Genomic DNA, 15,938 nt, shown 5'->3' on the forward strand with positions numbered 1-15,938 from the left:
ACCAGTGTTAGCATTTTGATATAGAGCCTTCTAATTTTTTTTCCTAATTGGGATCAAATTATACTTATTATTTTGTAATTCTATTTCCCCATGACTTTAAGTATCAGATCTATATCAATGCCTCTTAACTTGTTTTCTAAATACGTACTTTTTAGCAAGGTTCTGTGGCTAATTTGAGGCATATACCATGACACCTTGTGACCATGCTCTTAAGCTGCATTGTCTCCTTTCAGAGCTGTAAAATGTTATAGAATCACTTGGGGTTCTTTCTGATTTTTTCACCCTGTGTGTTTCGAAGTGTAGTGCACTGACTACCTACATAAGAATCTCTTTATGCAAGAGATAAGCCCCACCCCAAATTTATAGAAACAATATCTACTGATGAAACCTAGGAATCTGTATTTATAATAAGCAACTTGAGTAACTCTTAGATACATAATATCCGTCTTTGGAATGAAAGGGAAAAGCAAACAGACTTAGTTATTGAAAGCAAATTGTACTTTATGATGACAGCACAGTGTATTATATAAAACTCCACCTTAGATTTTTTTTTTTTTAATTTTTGGCTTCAAAAGCATGATTTCAAAGAGCATTGTTTCAAAGTAGTCAAATATCTTTTTATCATAAAGCCATCTCAAAGACAAACATTTAAGAAAGTTTTGTATCTAGTACCAAAGTACCTTGGAAACTGCTTGGAAAGGGTTAGCCTGTTCATATTTTTGCTGGCAATCTCTTTGGGCAGGTTGCCTAAACAATAGTTAAAGAATTCATCCCCAGTCATATTCCCAGATTTAGGGCACTCCATATTTCACCGGTAGATGTCAGGAGTTGGGGATTGCTAGAAAATATACAGATTTGACCAATAATTTATACTGTATAGTAATTGCTTTTGTAAAAAAAATGAATAATTCTTCAAGTCATATCAGGAAGGAGAAGATCACATGTTCTAGAGTTAGTTTTTGGAGGGTTTTAAATTTGACTCTGCTCCTTTCTGGCAATATTAGGCAAATTGCTTAACGTCTTTGTACCTCAGTTTACTCATTTGTAAAATATGGGTGATAATAATAGTACTTATTTCACAGGATTGTTGGGATGGTTAAAATAGTTTATGTAAAGTACTTGGAAGAGTACTGGGCACAGATTGTGTTAATAAAATTAGCTTTCATTATATTTTTTGCATGAAATATACTAAAATATTAAATATTTTGTCAAGAAAGCAAGGCTAAGAATGTGTAGTTATGTTCCCTGTAAAATATTTCTTTCTTTTCTTTCTTTTCTTTTCTTTTCTTTTCTTTTCTTTTCTTTTCTTTTCTTTTCTTTTCTTTCTTTTTTTTTTGGAAGTAGGCGCCACACCCAGCATGGAGCCCAATGCAGGGCTTGAACTCATGACCCTGAGATCAAGACCTGAGCTGAGACCAACAGTCAGACACTCAACCAACTGAAACACTGAGGCACCCCTAACATTTTTTTTGTATAATTAAATTATGAGTAGAAAAAACCTAGACAAATATATGCAAACCATTAAAAGTTGTTCTCTCTGGGGGAATCTGTGGAGTGGTTAGGATTACATATGATTTCTTCAGTATACATTTCTGAATGATTTAACACATGAGCAAATAAATATCTTTGCACATGCATATATATATAATAGTTCTGCTTTTTCTCAAAAGGTATCATATAAAATGTATTGTTCTGCTAGGTGGTTTTTAACTTGACCGCACATCATTCATGGACATCTTCCCAAGCAAGTATCCGGAGCCCATAAATGATAACATATCATTTATATTAGTGATAGCATTACTTTTCATTATCTATCCTTCAGTTGCTAGATGTTTATAGATTTTTCCCCATTTTTTTTGCTATTACAATAATATACTAAATTGTCTAGCTTATATATCTTTTGGCATTGGTATTAATATTTCAGTAGGATGTATTCCTAGAAATGAATTACTGGGTCAAAGAACACATGCATTTAAAAAATTTAATAGAGAACACCAAATTACCTTCAGAAAGTTTTTTTTTTTTAAATTTTCTACAATGGATATGTATTAGCTTTTGTAATCAGAAAAAAGTATAAGGATTTCAAAATGAAAGAATACGTGCTATGTCTGAGAGGGGAAAAAAGGATTCACTGTAAAAAGAAAACATGACTTAAATATTATCTTGTATGGGCACTTGAGGAATAATTTCTGATATACCATTTATTTATTTATTTTTCTGATACACCATTTAAAATTGTTTTGTATTAATTCAAGTTTTCCTTCGTTCTTTTTAAGGAAGCTTTCACTGTCTACAAACTGCATTGAAAAAATTGCCAACCTCAATGGCTTAAGTAAGTGATCCACAGTAACAGATGGTTCTTGGACTTTCTCGTTATTAGAGTAAACATTCCAGAGACACTATGTAATCCCAGAAGCTGGCACCTGTTTTAACCACAATAATTGTCAGATGACAGAATATATAAACCATGTGTCTTAAATTCACTTATCCAAAGAAAATTAGAACACAAGAGCTAAACATTTTAAAGGCATTTTAAAGCTTTTATAGAGTTAGAATTAAATAGAACTAGATTTTTTTAATTACATATTTTTGTTCAAATTTGTCTTGTTTCTTACTTGTTATATTTAAATTTTAATTCCTCACCATCATTGTTTTTCTTGTGCTCCTTATCTTTGTTAATGACATTGCCACCATCCCAGTTGCCAAGGGCTCTGATTCCTGCTAGTTTCTTATGGTTGCTGAAACTAGGTGACTTAAAAAAACAGTTCTGAAAAACAACAGGAACAACAAAAGAACACCCTACCACCCTCCTCCTTTACTTCCCTTAAGACCTACATCCAAGTCCATCACTAAGTCTTGTTAACTCTATTCTTTGAAAGAGCTCTCAAATAATCTGTTGCTTTTCCATTTCCAGAAGCTACAGCTTTAATTTAGACCCACATTATCTCTCCCTTAAGATTGTATTTTTCAAACACTTTTGACCACTTTTCCACAGTAAGGAATATGTATGAATTCATGACTCAGTACATATATTCATATGAATACACATATCTAATATATATGCACACACAAAGTGGAATAGGTTTGTAAAACAATATTTAGCCTTACAGCATAGGTCCCAGTATAAACGTTTTAAAGATTTCTTTTTTTTTTTTTTACAAACCTAATGGGAATAGATTGAGTCATCTTATGCATAGCTTTATTAGTAATCATTTCCTTTCCAGGACTACATAAATACTGAATGCCAACTTTGAGTAAGGTCCTGGGAGAGGGATGCAGATTTGGAAGAGATGGTAGTAAGATGTAATGCTTGCCCTCAAGGAGCTCGTTATCTAAAGAAACAGAACATATTCCTCACTAACTGTAATAATGGCTAATATTTCTTGAGCATTTATATGCATCAGACACTATTCAAAGCACTTTATATATACTAAGTCATTTAATCTTCACAATAACTATATGAAGTGGATATTTATTATTATAATCCAAGATAGACTGTTATAAATGTTCCTAAAGAAAGTGTAATTATGATGATGTTTAGAGCAGTCTTTAGAGGGAGAAATGACATTTAAACTTAACATCCTTTTTTTGTTTTTTTTTTAAGATTTTATCTATTTATTTGAGAGGGAGAGCGTGCACAAGTGGGGGGCATGTGGCAGAGGGACAGGGAGAAGCAGACTCCTCGCCGAGCAGGGAGCTTGACACAGGGCTTGATTCCAGGACCCTGGGATCATGACTTGAGCAGAAGGCATATACTTAACCTACTGAGCCACCCACGTGCCCCTAACCTTGACATTCTTAATCTTGTTTCTTATAGAATTTTCCTGTTAGAGGAAGGGGCTGTTCTCAAAGAAAAAAAGCACTGCATGAACAAATGCACAAAGTCATAAAAAAAGAATGATGTGTTCAGGTGTGAATAGGGTGGCACTGCTTTTAGATGACTGTGAATGCAACATTAAGGCATTTGGTCTTCACTAGGCAAAGGGGAACCATTAAAGATCTCTGATTTGGAGGAATGATAATGAGATAATATATTTTTTTAAATGGTTGTCATAACCCACTAAGTTGATTTCATATCACCCATACTTTGAAAAGCATTGCTTTATGACTTTTGTGATAGCCTCCTAATTGATCTTTTTGTCTCCTGTCTTTCTGCTCTTCAGTTGACCTTCAAAACTAATAACAGAATCGTCTTAAAAAAAAAAAAGATTTTATTTATTTATTAGAGAGCACACGTGAGCACACAAGCTGGGGGAGGGGCAGAGAGAGAGGGAGAGAGACAATCCCAAGCAGGTTCAACACTGAACACAGAGCCCCACTCGGGGCTCGATCCTACCACCCCAAGATCATGACTTGAGCCAAAACCAACAGTCAGACGCTTAATTGAGCCACCCAGGAGCTCCCAGAGTTTTCTTTCTAAAAATATTATTCTCATTATCATTAACTTTGATATCATAATTTCTTTCCCTATACAGTAATAAGTAAGATCTTTTTAGCCTTCTGTCACCATTTTCATGTGTATTTTTTAAAAAAAGGAGTTGTATATTTTTAAAGGAGTTTTACATATAAAGTTTGATATTATCTTTGGAAGAGTTGCATATATTTGTCATCTCCAGTTTCTGACATTGTTTCTCAGTCCTCATCTTAGTTGACCTAGCAGCATATTTTGACATGGATGATTTTGTTACCCTTTGAAACAATTAAAATATTTGATTTCTGGAATGCTGTGCCCTCTTGATTTCTTAGGCTATTCCTTTCCAGTCTCATGTCCCCGAATTTTAAGTGTTAGAGGACCCCAGGACCCAGTTCTTGGATCCCTTCTCTTTTCTATTTTCACCTACTCCCTGGATTATCTCATCCAGGTCATGGCTTTACCATCTATATGCTGATGGTTCCCACATTTATATCTCCAACCCAGGCATCTCCTCTGAACTGGATGTCTAATACATGTCTCATAATTAACATGTCCAAATCTAAGTACTGATACCCTTCTCCAGCCCTAGCTAAACCAACTTTTTTTTTTAATTTTTTTTATTTTTAAAGATTTTATTTATTTATTTGACAGAGATAGAGACAGCCAGCGAGAGAGGGAACACAAGCAGGGGGAGTGGGAGAGGGAGAAGCAGGCTCATAGCAGAGGAGCCTGATGTGGGGCTCGATCCTATAACGCCGGGATCACGCCCTGAGCCGAAGGCAGACGCTTAACCGCTGTGCCACCCAGGCGCCCCTAAACCAAATTTTGTATGTCTTTCTCAGATAGCAACTGTTCCATTCCTCTTTTTGCTTAGGCCAAATTCCCTGGTAATTTCTTAGCTCCTTTCTCACACATCCCCAAGACCCATTACCTTCCTAATTTCATCTCCTGTTACCCTCCTCCCATTCTCTTAGCCAGCTTTTTGTGTTTTGTGAGCACTTCTGATGTGGTCCTGCCTCAAAGCCTCTGTCCTTGAAGTTCCTCTGCCTGTAAATGTTCCTCCTCAGATCCTCACGGCTATTTGCCTCACTTCCTTTGGGTCTTAGAAGTTACCCTCTATCCAAAGTGTCAACTGCTCCCAACCCCCTGACATTTCAATCTTTTTACCCGCTTTTTTTTCTCCTTCACATTTGACAGTATCTAATATACTTATTTATTTTGTTTATCATCTGGCAAATTATTAGCTCAATGTAAGCAGGAATTATCTGTATTATTCATTGTTATATCGTGAATGATCATAGCTGTTCCTAGCATATAGTAGATGCTCAATAATTATGTGTTGAATGAATAACTTTTTTTTTAAGATTTTATTTATTTGAGAGAGAGTGAGCAAGAGAGAGAATATGAAGGGGGGAGGGACAGAGGGAGAGGGAGACGCAGACTCCCCTCTCAGCAGGGAGCTGCTGCAGGGCTCTATCCGGGGACTCTGGGATCTGACCTGAGCAGAAGGCAGACACTTAACCAACTGAGCCACCCAGGCGCTCTGGATAACTTTTTGAATAAGTTTTCATTCTGCATGACATAGAAAAAATAAAATGCCTATCTTTCCATATCAAGAAGCTTTAAAGAATAATTGATTATGTGATTTTCTTAACTATTTAATTTTCATGTATTTATAGTTATATGGGATGTATTAGTTTGCTAGGGCTGCCATAATCAATTCCAGAGACTAGGTGGCTTAAACAATAGAAATTTATTTTCTGGTAGCTGTCAAGGCTAGAAGTCCAAGACCAAGGTTTCGGCAGAATTGAGTTCCTCTGAAGCCTCTGTCCTTGGCTTATGGATGACCATCTTTTCCCTTGGTCTTTAATGGGCTTTCCTCTATTTCTGTCTGTGTCCTAATCGCCTCTTCATATAAGGACTGGTGCCCATAGGCACCAGTCATATTGAATTTTACCTAAAATGATCTCATTTTATCTTAATTACCTCTTTAAAATCCCTGTGTTCAAATATAGTCATATTCTGAGGTACATGAATTTTAGGGTGGGGGAACACAGTTCAGTCCATAACATGGGGTGTTGTTTCAACAATTAAAGCACTTTACATAAATTAGATCATTCTTAAAATACTTTGTCCTGAAAGTTAAATGTTTCTCATAACAGAATTTAAAATATTTCATTAAATTAAACAAATTAAAACAAAGTTTATATAACTTTATATGCCTGATACATGCATGCACACACAAACACATACACACACACACATATTATTTATTGTGTACTTACCATGGATTAAGCGTTATGCTGAATGTTTTAGACAATTATCTCATTTAATCCTGATATTCTTCTTTTTATAAAGATATTTATTTATTTATTTATTTATTTGAGTGAGGGAGAGAGAGCGCGCGCGCGCATGAGCTGGGGTGGGGTAAGGGGGAGGGAGAGGAGGAGGGGAAAGAATCTCAAGCAGACTCTATGCTGAGCACAGAGCCCAATGCATGGCTCCGTCTCTTGGGCCTGAGACCATGACCTAAGCTGAAACTAAGAGTCTCAACTGACTGAGCCACCCAGGCACCCCAATCCTGATATGCTTATAAGTTAGATATTATTATATTTCCTCATTTTATGTGTGATGAAACTGTGATTCAAAGAGGTTTAGTTGCTTCCCTAGAGAGCTGGGATTGGAACTCAGTTAAGTGAATTTGTGTTCTTAACCATTGAATTATGGATGTTGTAAAACAGTGGAATCCAACAGAGCAGTCTACACCATCCCAATATAGTTGCCACAAGCCACATACAGCTGTTAAGCTTTTGAAATGTGGCTAGTGTGATTGAGAAACTGTATTTTAAGTTGTATTTAATTTTAACTAATTTAAATTAAATAGCCATACACGGCTAGTTAACTACCATATTGGACAACATAGTTACAGGTTACGTTGTGAAAACTGAGTGTATAACTTATGCATAAGTAATCAATAGTTTTTTAGAACAGAAATGAGGTTTCCTTTATTTTGCTAAAAATCCTTTTTTTTAATTTTGAAAAATAATACATGCACACGGTTTTATGCAAATAGTTCCAAAAAGGGTTGCAATGGAAACTGTTTTCCTCTGACCATAAAACAACCACTGCTTCTGTTTTCTTTTTTTCTTCCGGAAATAGCCTATAGATACACAAATAGAACCATCCTTTAAAAAATACAAATAAGCATTTTTTAAAAAGATTTTATTTATTTATTTGACAGAGAGAGACAGCCAGCGAGAGAGGGAACACAAGCAGGGGGAGTGGGAGAGGAAGAAGCAGGCTCCCAGCGGAGGAGACTGATGTGGGGCTCGATCCCAGAACGCTGGGATCACGCCCTGAGCCGAAGGCAGACGCTTAACGACTGAGTCACCCAGGCGCCCCCCAAATAAGCATTTTTAAAGCAAATCACAATCTAATTCTTTAAAAGATTGAAAGCAAAAGATTTTTTAAATACTAATTCATTTGATTTCACTTTTAATCCTGTGTGGAGTGAGGCAGGCGGGCTATACATAAATATGTTCCTATTTTCTAGTATGAGTCCTTACACTATACTAGATTTGAAATACATATGCTTCCATATTTAAAGTTCAGATCTTCTTTACTCTTATTTTATCTCTGAAATATTTTTACTAGCCACCAATTTAAAACATGCATTTGAAATAGCTAATCATTTGTAAACTTAATATTGTCATGATGTGAAATTATAGTTGTCGTGTTTACGTTAGATGATAAGTAAGTCAATTTCCTACTTGAATACCACTTTTTATTAAAACAACCTTTCTTACTCACTATATAAGTATATTATATAAAATTCATTAACACTTTATTATGCTAGATTTACAACAGTTGTAATATGATTCTTCTAAACAAAAAATTGTGTTTTTTTTTCCACTGCAGAAAACTTAAGGATATTGTCTTTAGGAAGAAACAACATAAAGAACTTAAATGGACTGGTAGGTTGTTATTTATTTCTTTAAAAAAGCATGCACTTCTTTCCTTAATATACAAGTAATATTTGTCCATTGCAGAAACTTTACAAAATAGAAAAGCAACTGTAAAAGGTACCTATAGATCACTTACAGTTTAAATACTGGTTACTTTTTTTTTTTTAGATTTATTTATTTATTTGAGAGAGAGAAAGTGCAGGGGGAGGGGCAGAGAGTCACAGGCAGACTCTGCGCTGAGCACAGAGCCTGAGGTGGGGCTCTATCGCAACCCTGAGATCACGACCTCAGCCAAAACCAAGAGTTGGATGCTTAACTGACTACGCCACCCAGGCGCCTCATAAATATTGCTAATATTTTGATTGTCATCTTTCTTGCATTTTTTTCTATCCTTGAAATCATACTATACATATTGTTTTGCATCTCTTTTTTTTACTAATATATAAGTATCATTTTTTTCCATGTTATTCATTCATTTAACAAATTCATTTAGTATATTTCCTGAATGGCTACTTTAAGCCAGGTGCTGTTCTAGACATTAAAGATACAGAAGAGTATGAAATGAAGTCCTTGCTCTCCTGGAACTTCCATTACAACAGAGGGAGGCAGACTAGAAAATATTTGTATAGCACATATAAAATAGATTGTATAATACAGGTGGTGATGAAAGCAATGAAGAAAAGCAAGGCATATACAAGAGCATAGATAGATGGGAAGTGAGGATGTAAGCTATAGAGCTGACCAAGGGACTGGTGCTCCAGACTGAGGTGGAACAACAAATGCAAATGTCCTGAAACTGAAGCTGCTTGATATGCTTAAGTAAGAGCAGAAGAGTTGAATGAGGGGGGAAGTCGTCCTCAGTGAGGTTGGAAAGGGAGCCAGGAACCAGGCCACATCGAACCTTATAGATCATGATAAGATTTTGGATTTTTTTCCCAAATGGCTTGCATAGCCATTGGAGGTTCTTGATCAGAGGATGTAACTTAAGGTTTGTTTTTTTTTTATTTGAAGATTTTATTTATTTGAGAGAGCACGCGTATGTGCACACGTGCAGGGGGAGGGACAGAGGGAGAGGAAGAGAAGCAGACGCCCCGCTGAGCTCAGAGCCCGTCCAGTGCTTAATCTCACAACCCTAAAATCATGACCTGAGCTGAAATCAACAGTTGGACACTTAACTGAGTGAGCCACCCAGGTGCCCCATAACTTAAGTTTTTATTTTATTTATTTTTTTTAAGATTTTTTTTTTATTTATTTGACAGAGACAGCCAGCTAGAGAGGGAACATAAGCAGGGGGAGTGGGAGAGGAAGAAGCAGGCTCATAGCAGAAGAGCCTGATGTGGGGCTCGATCCCAGAACGCCGGGATCACACCCTGAGCTGAAGGCAGACGCTTAACCGCTGTGCCACCCAGGTGCCCCCGTAACTTAAATTTTTAAAATAATTTTCAACCATACCCTTTTTTAATAACAGCATAATATTCTATTTTACTGATTTACCATAATTTAAGTCAGTTACTTATTACTCATTATTCTAGTTTGGAGTTGTTACAATAAATGCTATTATGAATCTCCTTTTATCTATGTTATTACATACATCTGTGAATAATTCTTTGGATAAATTCCTTGAAATGGAATTGCTGGGTCAAAAGGTATGAATTTCTTTTAAGGCTTCTGTAGCATATTATCAGGTTACCCTTTGAAAGTTTGTAACAATTTATATTCCTACCAGTAGTGTATGAGGTCTCCTGCTTCCCCTTACCAGACTTGGGGATTTAAAATTTTTTAAAGTTTTTGACAGTGTATTTTATTTGTATATTTATTGGCCATTTGAATTTCCTTGCAAAGAAGTTGAAACAATATTGTAAACGTAGGCAATTTCAGGAATGAAAAAGCCAATGTCTTTTTCTTGTATCTGTTCCCAAAAAAGACAATAATTGTTTAATTTAATTTTATTTTAGATTTTATTTATTTATTTGAGAGAGAGCAAGCAAGCTAGCATAAGCATGAGGGAGGGGAAGCAGGAAAGGGAGAAGCAGACTTTCCACTGAGCAGAGAGCCCAACATGGGGCTCCATCCCAGAACCCTGGGATCATGACCTGAGCTGAAGGCAGATGCTTATCGAATGAGCCGCCTAGGCACCCCAACAATAATTTTTTAAAAAGTGTTTACAGTTAGGGGCACCTGGGTGGCTCATGAGCGTCTGCCTTTGGCTCAGGGCGTGATCCCAGCGGTCTGGGATCGATCCCCACATCAGGCTCCTCTGCTGGGAGCCTGCGTCTTCCTCTCCCACTCCCCCTCCTTGTGTTCCCTCTCTCGCTGGCTGTGTCTCTCTGTGTCAAATAAATAAATAAAATCTAAAAAAAAAATAAGTGTTTACTGTTAAATAATTTATAAACGTTCTGAATTTTTTTATGACTCTGACCTCTTCCCCTCACCGCCCCCCCCCATAAGTCTGGCTTGTGCTTCATAAGAACCAGCGGGGTTGAATCTGCAATGCTTCTCAGCAATAACCTCACCAAACCAGACAGGCTGAAATGGCCATCCCCTCATTGCAGAGGCAACTCTAATACCTGAACAGGAGTCAGTGTTCAGAGTTGTAATTTTGGAATTATCTTGAACTATGTTTACTTACCCACGTGAAGTGTTACTAATAAACTTATAAAATACTTGGAAATTCTTAGAGATTACATGCTGGCGTTAAATAAAGGAAGTTTTCTCCCTCAAAATAATAACCAGTAGATGAATTGTGCGCTTGCTAGTTGGATATGATAAGTGAGATCCTTAAAGATCTGTAAAATGAAATTGTTTTTGATGTTCTAAATGACTGATAAATTTAAAGATATTTTGTCTTCTCTCCATTCTTCTGGGCCTTAGATGGTAAAAATGTCAAGTATAGAGACATTATTCATAAAGGGTACAATGCTAATTTGTAGTACAAAAGTTCAGAATTTATTATACTTCAGGCTAAACATTACTTTGAACTATCTGCAAAGGAAGAATTTGCAAGTAAACATGCTCCAAAATTTTGGGGATCAATATGATGGATACTTGATGTTCCCCCAGGTATTTACAGAACACCAGATTCTCAAGTATTGCTGTAGTATATAATTTCTCCCATAAAATATAATATATACCTAGAAACCACAAAGAAATTATAAATATAGGATTAAAGGCACGTATTACATGGAGCACTGGGTGTTATACACAAACAATGAATCATGGAACACTGCATCAAAAACTAATGATGGACTGTATGGTGACTAACATAACTTAATAAAAAATGTAAAAAAAAATAAAGGCATGTATAGAGATATTATCTAGCTGAACCATCACTTGCTTAGATCTGTTCCCTTTCTATAGACTTCTATCAGTACCAACCAGCAGCTTTTTCCCCCAGGGCGTGTGTGTGCGTGTACACGCACATGTACGTGTGTATACCATGTATACACCATTTTACCAGTCCAAAAGCTTTACTACTTATGCGTAGACAAAAGAAAGATAAATTGCATAGGACTGTAGTTGCTGGGCTTCAGGTAGGTTCACATACTAACTGATTTATTCACCTAGACACACCAGCCTCAAAGCATGACTTAGAATAGCTGCCTCAGTAAGTTACAGATGACTAATATGTAAAACCTGGAATGTTAAATTGAAGGAAAGGAGTCTATTTAAAAGTACTTAGGAAAACTAACAAGGTACATCGCAAGCCCATTTGTATATACGATCTGGTCTCTGCCTTCCTTTCAGATCTCATTCCATATTACTCTTCTTCCTAGTTGGTAATCTCCAGGCACTGGTCTTTCTCTTCCTTGAACACACCGAGTCTGTTCCCACCCGAAGACCTCTGTACTTGCTATTTCCTCTGCCTTCACAACTCTGTTCCTTTGGGTTTCTACATTACTGGCCTTCACACTTCAGCTTAGATGTCACCTCCACAAAAGTGTCCCAGCCGCCATATATCTAAAGTAGCCCTCTAGGCATTAACTCTCACCGCTTAACAATTTTCTGCATCTTATTATCTGAAATTTTCATTTGTTTGTTCTCTGTCTCTCTGTCATGTCACACACACACACACACACACACACACACACACACACACGAATCCTAATGAGTACATTAGTTTTGTTCATCAGCATCCGTATTAGTGCTTGATATGTGTAGTAGGCACTCTGTAAATATTTACATGCAGTTTTCAGATTTTGTTTTTAAGATTTTATTTTTAAGTAATCTCTACACCCAACATGGGGCTCGAACTCACAACCCCGAGATCAAGAACCATATATTCCTCCATCTGAGACAGCTAGGGACCCGAGTTTTCAGAATTATTAAATGTATTTTCTCTTAGTTTATCCCTTGTCTTTATACTTTATTTGTAGTTGTCAAATGGAATTTTAAAATTTGTCAAATTTATTTGTCAAACTTTATGACTTTTGTGTTTTGTATCTTAATAGAAGGTCTTTACTTCTATATTATAAAAATAGTCTTATATTTTCTTCTGGTACTTCTATAGTTCTTTTAAGTGTAAATTTTTAAAGTTTATATCTTTAATCCATCTGGAGTTTATTTTTATATGTTGCATGAGGCAGGTATCAAATCTAATTTTTTTTCCTTCAAATGGTTAACCATATATTGAAAAATCTCCTTTTCCCACTGTAAATGCCACCTACTAAACTCTGTATGCATGGATGGGTTCTTGGATGGCCAAGTTTCTTTCTGTTTGTTGTTTTACTTATGTATTCCAGCTCCAGTATCATGGTGCTTGAATTTTCTTTAGCTTTATAATATGTTTTGATATCTATTTGGATTAGTCCTCTTTCTTTGTTCAAAATGTTTGTTGGCTTTTCTTAGACATTTACTCTTCAAGAGAAACTTGAAAATTTGTTTACCAAGTTCACAAAAATAAATTCCCATTGGAAGTCTTAGAATTACATTGAACTTATAGATTGATTTGGAGAAAATTGATATCTTTATAATATTGAGACTTCCCTTACAGGCAGATGTATTCAGATTTTTTTGTGTCTTTCAGTAGAATTTTAGTTTTAATCCCTGTAAGGCCTGTATGCTTCTTATAAAAATGTATTCCTAGGTAATTTTTAGCTTTTGTTGCTATGATGAATGACATAATTTCTCTCTAATTACTTCCTGTTTATAACATAAAAACTTTGTTTTTGTATATTTGTAATCAATTGCCTACAAACAGTTCTTAACCGTTTATGAATCGGATCTTCCTAAAGACTTTTTTTTTTTTTAAGATTTTATTTATTTATGCGACAGAGATAGAGACAGCCAGCGAGAGAGGGAACACAAGCAGGGGGAGTGGGAGAGGAAGAAGCAGGCTCCTAGTGGAGGAGCCCGATGTGGGGCTCAATCCCACAGCGCCGGGATCACGCCCTGAGCGGAAGGCAGATGCTCAACCGCTGTGCCACCCAGGCGCCCCCTTCCTAAAGACTTCTAAGCAACATTATGTTATCTGAACTCATTACTTTATATAAAAAGTGAGCAATAATAGCAATAACCATCATTTTATGTGGTCCAAAATGGAGGTTTTACAGCACTTCACTAAGCCCTTCCCATTCCTATAGTTTCCAACGTAATACTATGTACAGAACAGACACTTATTTATTTATTTTTGCTTTCAATACTCATAATGGTTTGTTGACCTCAAAGAGTCATAAACTTCATTTATTTATTTATTTTTGAATCGTAAACTTCAATAGCTGAAAGGGATCTTAGAGCACTTCTTGTCCAACCTCCTCATTTTTTTCCCTTTTTTTAAATTGTGGCAAAATACACATAACAAAATTTACCATGGTAACCATTTTTAAGTGTACAGTTCAATGGTATTAGGTATATTTGTATTATTGTGGAACTATCAATGCTATCCATCTCCAGAACTCTTTTCAGCTGGTGAAACTGCACCTGTCTACCCCTTGAACAATAACTTCCTTGTCTGCTCCCCTCAGCTCTAAAACCCCCACTCTACTTTCTATGTCTATGAATGTGACTACTCTACGTACCTCTTGTAAGTGGAATCATACAGTATTTGTCTTCATGTGATTGGCTTATTTCACTTAGCATAATGTCCTCAAGGTTCATTTATGTTGTAGCATATATCAGAATTTCTTTCCATTTTAAGGATGAATAATATTCTATTGTATGTATATACCATATTTTGTTTTGTTTATCCATTCATCCGTTGATGGACCCTTGGGTTGTTTCCACCCTTTAACTATTGTAAATAATGCTTCTGTGAACATGGGTATCCAAAACTCTTCAAAACTCTGCTTCCAGTTCTTTTGGGTGTATGCTCAGAAGCAGAAATAGCAGGATGCCTGGGTGGCTCACTTCGTTAAACAGCTGCCTTCAGCTCAGGTCATGATCCCAGGGTTCTGGGGTCGAGTCCCGCATTGGGTTCCTTCCTTAGCGGGGAGCCTGCTTCTCCCTCTGCCTGCCACTCCCCCTGCTTGTGTGTGCTCTCTCTCTCTGTCAAATGAATAAATAAAATCTTAAAAAAAAAAAGAAGTGGGAATACTGGGTCATATATTTTTAATTTTTGGAGGAATCACCAAACTGTTTTTTGTAGTAGCTGTACCATTTTACATTCCCACCACTAGTGCACAAGGGTTCCAGTTTCTTCATATACTTGTCAACACTTGTAATTTTCCATTTACTTGATAGTAGCCATCCTAATGAGTGTGAAATGTTATCTCAATATGCCAACCTCATTTTACAGAGTAAGAAACTAGGAGGAGGAATGATTTGTTCACATGCAAAAGTAGACCAGTTTGCTAAATACCTGTTTACTCCATGTTCAGTTCTCCAAAGAGCCAGTGTATTTAATGACAGATTTCATTGAACTGATTTACACAAACTTAGCCAGGTTTTACTGGCTGATAGTTACCAGATTGCTTCACCAAAATCCTATCATTATTACCTACTTACAAGTACATAGAGAACTGTGTTGCTTGGAATGGTTTCAATACCTTTAAAATTTTTCTGTAAGGTTTTATTTAGTCTTAACATACAGCTGTTTCATCTCAGCTATTGTTTTTGTCAGTCCATCTTTGTAGAATATCAGTTTCATAATTTAGACACTAATCACTTCTCAAATGATCAGAACACATAAAAATAGTAATCTAATTGAGCTGGTTAGCAAATCCTTACATTTACATAAGTACAATAGACAGTGGAATAGATTGAAAATGTATTGAAAAAACTATGTTCTGGGCATCCAAAATCTATACACTTGTAAGTCAGTATACATACATAAGAAATTCTCATTCCACAAAGTCATATTGCCAAGCAAAGAAAAGTCCCCAATTGCACTGCAATTTGGCAATGGCAAAACAGCTACATCCAAATGGCTGAAAACTAAACTAAAACTAAATGAGTACTTGAATGAATAAAACATCACAGACATCTTCAAAAGTTATCCTATCTAAAGGAATTTCTATCCTGTCTTATCCTATCTAAAACAAATTGCTATAATTTATAAGTAGTTAAACAGTTTTTCAGGAAATCAGTGAAAGAGTAAATTCAGCAAATTGGCTCTTGGGAGAATT

The 15,938-nt window shown here is 36.0% G+C and overlaps 1 protein-coding gene across 2 annotated transcripts in view; it reads left to right on the forward strand.

Annotated features, from left to right (window-relative positions):
- The window catches only part of DNAL1 (dynein axonemal light chain 1), a 38,731-nt gene that overhangs the window by 10,124 nt on the left and 12,669 nt on the right, over positions 1-15,938 (forward strand). For both annotated transcript variants that reach the window (XM_002914682.4, XM_034642742.1), the window contains 2 exons: positions 2,277-2,332; positions 8,333-8,388. In XM_002914682.4, the coding sequence (XP_002914728.1) occupies positions 2,277-2,332; positions 8,333-8,388 (112 nt within the window). The remainder of the gene's footprint in view (positions 1-2,276; positions 2,333-8,332; positions 8,389-15,938) is intronic.

Source organism: Ailuropoda melanoleuca, chromosome 14 (genome assembly GCF_002007445.2).
Source record: "Ailuropoda melanoleuca isolate Jingjing chromosome 14, ASM200744v2, whole genome shotgun sequence".
Taxonomy (NCBI): domain Eukaryota; kingdom Metazoa; phylum Chordata; class Mammalia; order Carnivora; family Ursidae; genus Ailuropoda; species Ailuropoda melanoleuca.